Source organism: Hyaloscypha bicolor, assembly GCF_002865645.1.
Source record: "Hyaloscypha bicolor E unplaced genomic scaffold K444scaffold_142, whole genome shotgun sequence".
NCBI lineage: Eukaryota > Fungi > Ascomycota > Leotiomycetes > Helotiales > Hyaloscyphaceae > Hyaloscypha > Hyaloscypha bicolor.
The window spans coordinates 482,373-488,896 of NW_020194644.1; the positions used below are offsets into that span (position 1 = coordinate 482,373).

General features: G+C 34.2%; 2 protein-coding genes across 2 annotated transcripts; both read left to right on the forward strand.

Annotated features, from left to right (window-relative positions):
- Positions 1 to 980: 980 nt before the first annotated feature.
- On the forward strand, positions 981 to 3,057 carry K444DRAFT_635323 (kinase-like protein; the record flags this gene model as incomplete). The annotated part of the gene is made up of 3 exons (XM_024883848.1): positions 981 to 1,033; positions 1,089 to 2,227; positions 2,276 to 3,057. 3 exons carry the CDS (start codon positions 981 to 983, stop codon positions 3,055 to 3,057), a joined length of 1,974 nt encoding a protein of 657 aa, XP_024730437.1.
- K444DRAFT_619071 (uncharacterized protein) lies at positions 2,934 to 3,607 on the forward strand. The gene has a single exon (XM_024881448.1). The coding sequence runs from the start codon at positions 3,093 to 3,095 to the stop codon at positions 3,378 to 3,380; it is 288 nt and encodes a 95-aa protein (XP_024730438.1). The 5' UTR covers positions 2,934 to 3,092; the 3' UTR covers positions 3,381 to 3,607.
- The last annotated feature ends 2,917 nt before the right edge of the window (positions 3,608 to 6,524 follow it).

Here is a 6,524-nt window from a genome sequence, read left to right on the forward strand (position 1 = left end):
TCAAAGTTTCTCTCCAAACTGCCCTCCACCTCCTTTGCGGTTGTTCCGAGACCACCCAGGGCAAAGATGTTAGTATTTGAAATGATTGGACTCAAGGTATCGGCAGGCATAAACCGCAAGTTATCTAGAACAGTAGCTTTCTAGAAAGCTGGGCCACAGATTCTGTTTTCCCCCTATTAGTGACAGAAAGCTCATAATGATAATTAGATAGCACAGGCTACATCACTGACCTGCTGTGGTCGTTTTTATCAGCGACGGGAGCGCCGCCGAAGAGAATCAGGCCGTTTCCTGAGTAGAAATTAGTTTAATCCCTGATCACAGCCTGCCAGAGGAAATCTAGAAAGTTATTATCTTTGCCACGGACAATGTCAGGCGGGTCGTTATCTGAGCTCGCCGACTCTTTGGCTCGAAGATATTGTACAATGAGAGACAGGACCGCCATTTTATGCTCGTCTGGGATCTCTGGGCCTTGTGGCAGAGAATCGTGCTCTCTCGAGCCCGAAATGGCAGGAACATCATCGTAGGTCTCTGCGACCGGAGAATATGATCAGCTTACAGATCGATCATCTTCAGAAGCATGTTTACTTGATGAAAGGCGAAGAGTAGGACAAGAGGAAGTCAAAATTGAATTAGTGACCTGGTGGACGGTGGGGATGCTGACTATACTGGCTCTTTCACCACGTTCCAAACGTAAATAAGGATGAAGGAGCTCTTATAGTAGACGAGACTGCCGCAGTTGGCTGATCGAGGTTGAAGATATCTACCTGATTCTTTTGCCGTGAGCTGGAAGCCAATTGCGCTGTCCTGCCGCTTTTTGCTGCACCAACTTTGTGGTGGCTTGGATTGACGCTGCAGCTCGCCAGTGGCGAGACCAGACGATTGTCAACCCGAGGCTGGCCCCAATTGTTGCGACCATGGCTCCGTCCTTACAGCTTTGCATGGGAACCCGCGAGAACAGATGATTACCGTCTTGTAGGAATATGGCCATGCCTGCAGCTCCTCCTGCGGGCATGTCGCTCCCTTTGGAAACTAAGTAGGGCCAACCCACCCCCCTCCCTCCCGGACTGTGATGACTGACCTCAACCTAGGCTTTCGGACATCAAATCACCGCCCATTACGACTTCCTACAGATTCGGACATAATAGCGATCGCGATGCTTCTCCCACCGCACCGACGATACTTGCTAAGCTAGACGTCCCGGGGAATTGGTCCGGCAAAGGCCAACACATCGAGTTCGCGCGGGGCGAAGCTATACCATTAGAACAAGGAGAATTCTTGGGTCGAGGATCTTTCGCAGATGTGTATGAGGTGACGTGCCAAGGGATATCAGTAGCACGAAAGCAGATCTATTGCACCCGGCACATGAAGATCGAGGACCTCAAGCGAGAGCTCGATATTCTGAAGAAACTTAGTCACAAGCACGTGGTGACCCTGCTCGGCTCATACACGCAGAATAAGATTTTAGGATTGCTCTTGTATCCTGTCGCTGCCTGCGATCTGGGCGTATTCTTAGATGAGCTCGACGAAGAGCAGAGATCGGGAGCTACAAAATTGGGAGAAGGTCTGTCGAAATTGGCGGATCGTCTTGGCCTGCCTGAGAGCTTGTCTTGTATGAGAGAACGCCTCAATAAGGTTTACGGATGTCTCGCCAATGCTATCCAATATCTTCACGATCAAAACGTTCGGCACAAGGACATTAAGCCGCGGAACATTCTCCTTCATAGGAACGACGGTTTGTATATCACGGACTTTGGACTCAGTCGGGACATGACAGATTTGTCTAGCAGCGTTACGAATGGGATTGACATTGGCACTTATAAGTATTGTGCCCCTGAGGTCGCGCTATACGAGCCACGGGGACGGGCGGCAGACATATACTCACTTGGCTGTGTGTTCTTAGAAATTAGTACCGTGCATCGTCGACTTTCTTTGGCTGCATTCGAGGACTTCAGGACAGAGGATGAAGACCGCTCGTACCAGAATAACCCTCAGAAGTTGCTAGAGTGGATGTCGAAACTCCGTCAGATTAAGACCGATAACCCCGAAAGTGGAACAATCTTTGATATAGTTGATATTATCGAAAAGATGGTTTCTCCAGTGCCAAACGATCGCCCGGCAATCGAGACTATATGTTCGAGCTTGTACCTACTTGGTGGCTTGGTGTATTTTGGCAAATGCTGTATAGCATCGCGGTACCAGACTCTGATAGACATGAACAATGAACTGAGTTTGTTCTAGCGTTCTTTGCAAGGAAATCCGCTAATATCATTAACAGAGCAGCAAGCAAGACAGTTGCAGATACGGCATGAACAGTTGGAGTTCCTCTATGTTGAACGTACGCAGGAGCATGACGCGGAAAAGGCAGCGATGTCAAAGGTCCACGGTGAACAGGTGGCCAAGTTGGTACGATTTCACAACGAAGAGCGTGCTGCCCGCTCGACAAAGTTTCCCGGAACTATCAGCGACCAACGGGCTGAAAGAGTACGCGTCCGCAAATCCAGAAGTGCCAACTCATATGATGAAGATGTGGGTTATAGCGATTCATATGGCGGTGATTCCTCTAGTAGCGAACGTGTAACTGTTCGCACACACCGACGCGAGCGATCTATTGAAAGAAACACCCCATATATTTCGCACCGAGAAAATAGATACCCCCATATGCCACATCGATCGCGATCTCGTGAGAGAGACATAGAATCCCTTCCTGTACGGCGCATGCGATCACGATCACGATCTCGTGAAAAAGTCAGGACACCCCTTGTCGCACGGCGCGAGCGATCACCATCACCGCCTCGCGAAAGAGGTAGAGTACGTCCCCTGTGGCGGCACGAGCGATCTCTGGAGAGAAACCCTGTTAGAGAGCCCGCAAATGTGGTTGAGCGGAAGGTTCAGGCTACTGTTAAAAGAAAGAAGGACAAACCCGAACCCATTGGATCTTTTGGCACGACGAAGAAGAAGGAGGATAAACCCTCCAATGGCTTTGCTCTTTGGGGCAGCTCTTGGAAGTCGAGCAGTAAAACTAAGAATCGAGAACCCACGACCTCGCGAGAAACCTGACGAGCTCGAGAAATATCAAGAATAGATTCTAAACTATGAGCCTCTGGAGCCTCCTTGGGAAAGCTGGAGGTTGGTCTGTCAACAAATTCCGCACCATCATCAGCAAGAAATGGCTTACACTAACATGCGTCCTCACCAGTCGTCTATGGCTTCGAAATTCTCTCCCAGGTCAAGAGCAATACCAACGTATAGCGACAACGATCATCTGGCTAACAGTCGCTCAAAATCGCAAACTGATAGCTGAGCTGTGGGCCCTTCCAGATTCCAAACTTGAACGGCGCGAGGAGCGTCTCCAAGACGCCAAGTGTGATGGGCACACGTGACGGAGCATGGGCGGACATCAGGTGTCGTGGATTTGGTTTCCTATTTTGGGTAATGCTTATATCGGAATTGCACGGATTACGCGGGATTATGTTTTCTAATTAAGTAAGGGGCTTTATATGCTTGGCTAAGCACTAGGGAATAAATAGGGAGACGCACGTAGCTCTGGAAAGGGGCATTGATTAGTCTTTTATTGGAATTACTTCTTGGAATCAGTTACACTTGCAAGCGTAACTCTGCAGCTTACTTACCTTGACTACTTGTGCATTACCCTGCTATTACGTGCCTCACACTCTACAAGGTCTCGATTTGCAGCAAGAAAATACCGCGGTCCAAATCGTACTGTCGATCGTCCTGTCGACAGCATCAAAAGATATTTTAAGTACTCCCCCCTGCTCTATCATGAATACAGGCCTGTCTTTGGATTTCGGGGCTATAATACGAAATTTGCATCAAAAAAGAATACCGCCTCAGAGCTTTAAAGACAAGGAGCATGAGAAAATATACATGCCGAATTTATCCAGACAAAGGAATATGTGTGCATAAAGCGCCAAGCGTGCAAGTGCAGTCTCTGGTGAAAGAATTGATTTGATATATAGAATGCCGGTGTAATAGGTATTCTGTTCTACCAAAATCCTAAGTTTAATATTATTACTATTATATTAAACGCGCGCTTATAATACTAGAGTAAAAGCAATATAATTAGTTAAGAAATAAGTAATTAAACTATTTATAAAATGCGTTTTTATTATTACTTGCTTAAAGTAAATAATTAGTATATTAAATAATTAAATTAAATTTAATTAGATTCCCTTATATAAATTAAATCAAGTCAAAATCAGGCTAATTAAATTATTATATAATTATATATATATAACTTTAAAGCTTTAAAAGTTAAAATAAGGCTAAAATAAAATCTGAACTAGTTATATTTAGTATTATTAAAGGCATTCTTTATTAAATTAGATCTAGTACTAATTAGTAAATAAAGCTAAAAGTATTAAAACTTCTTTTATTATATAATAAAATAATATATATATATATATATATAAATAAGGGTTTATTTTATTTAGCTAGTTTTAAATAAAACTTAATAAATTATTCTTTATTATATATAATAATACCTTATTAATTATTAATTATAAGCTTTATATTAGCTTATAATATAATTCAAATTAATTTCTTACTTATAAATATTATAATTATATTATTCAAATATATATTAATATTAAATTAGTTTCTAATAAATATTATTAAGCTTATATATTAGCTTTAGAATATTATTAATAAGAATCTCAAACTTATAGAGTTTATTAACTTAAAAACTCGAATAATAATTAAGGTAATTTTATATAACTATTTTAAAAGAAAATATATTTCTGAGTTATAATTTAATTATTTTAATAAATTTTAAATATTTCTTGAACTTGAATTCTTTTTAATAAAATAGTTTAATAGTAAATATTTTTTTAATATAGCTTTATAATAATTTATTATTATAATAAAACTATTTAATATTTCCTTATTTAATATAAGTAATTTATAAAGCTAGTAATAAGTTTCCGAAAGTAATATTATAAAGAAAATTATAAGAGAAAGTATTTTTTCTAGTACTAGTATATAAATTATATAGGCTTTAAATATAAAATAATAATAATAATAATAATAAGATATTAGCTTTTTTAATTCGAAATTTATATATTTATAAACTAAATTAGAAATAATAATATAAATTTATAAATAGCTATAATTAAATAAAATCTATTTTCTTGTTTTTATAATAAAACCTTAATATAATATATAAATAAGATAAATAAGTTTTATTAAATTAGTTTTAAGTTTTTATAAAATAATATAAGGAATTAATATATAATACTAATTAAGAAATTTAAGAATATATTAAAGAAAATATTAAAGAAAATATATAATATTATAATTATAAGATATATAAAAGTTATTAAGATTCCTAAAATAATTTAATAGCTTTTTTGAGCTTATAATAACCTTATTTTAAAACTTTATATTTATATTTCTTATTTAGAATATATTATTATTTTTAATAGTTTTATAAAATAAAAAAATAGATTTCTAATTATAATTCTAAAATAATAAATAAAACTAGTAATAGCTATTTTAATAATAAAAAATAATAAAAATAAAAGAAATAAAGTTTATTAATATCTTATAATAAAACTAAATTTTAGATTAATATTTAGATCTTTTATTTTATATATAAATTTCGGATCTTAATATTCTTTTATTTTTTAATTTAAATCTAAAACTTATTTTAATACTAATAAAAAATCTAAACTAAAGCCTTTTTTAGTTTTAAAACTAAAATTAGCTTTAATAATAAATTTTATATAAAAATAAGAAAAATAAAACAAATTCTAAAATAATAAGCCTTATTATAAATCTAATTCTTTTAATAATAGCTTTTTATAAAATAATAATAGATTTTATTATTTTAAATATTATAATAAAATAAATATTATAATAAAATAAATTTTGTAAAAAATAATTATTATAATATATTTAAATAATATAAAAACTAATATAATAAGAAATTAAAAAAAACTTTATTATTAAAGAAAAATAATTTAAAATTAATAAATTCGAGAATAGGATTTATTTAATTATTAATTATATAATTTTTAAAAAACTTATATATTAGAAATATTAGAAATTCTTTTTATTTTATAATAAATTCTTTAAATATATTTATATAAATTTATATAATATTAAATTCGAATAGGGTTTTTAAGATTCTTAATAAAAACCTAATTTTAAATATTAGAAATTGCTTTTTTATTCGAGTTTCTATAATATAAAACTCTTTTTCTAATATTTCTAGTTTATTCTTATTTTATAATATTAATTTCTAAGGTTTTTAATATAATTAATAATTTATTTATTAAATTTATTAATATATTTAATATATAGTTTATTATAAATAAATAAAAACAAAAATTTATATTACTATAATTTATTTCTAATTTTTTATAAACAAAAATTAATTTATGAAATATTCGAATATTAATATTAATATAAAATAATTTATAATAATAAAAGAAATCGGATTTAGGCTATAATTATATAAGCTAGTAATATTTATATTATATATATTTAGTAAAATTAATAGCTAG

Coding starts and splice junctions, on each gene's coding strand:
- K444DRAFT_619071 (XM_024881448.1), top strand. CDS start 3,093: ATGAGCCTCTGGAGCCTCCTTGGGAAAGCTGGAGGTTGGTCTGTCAAC.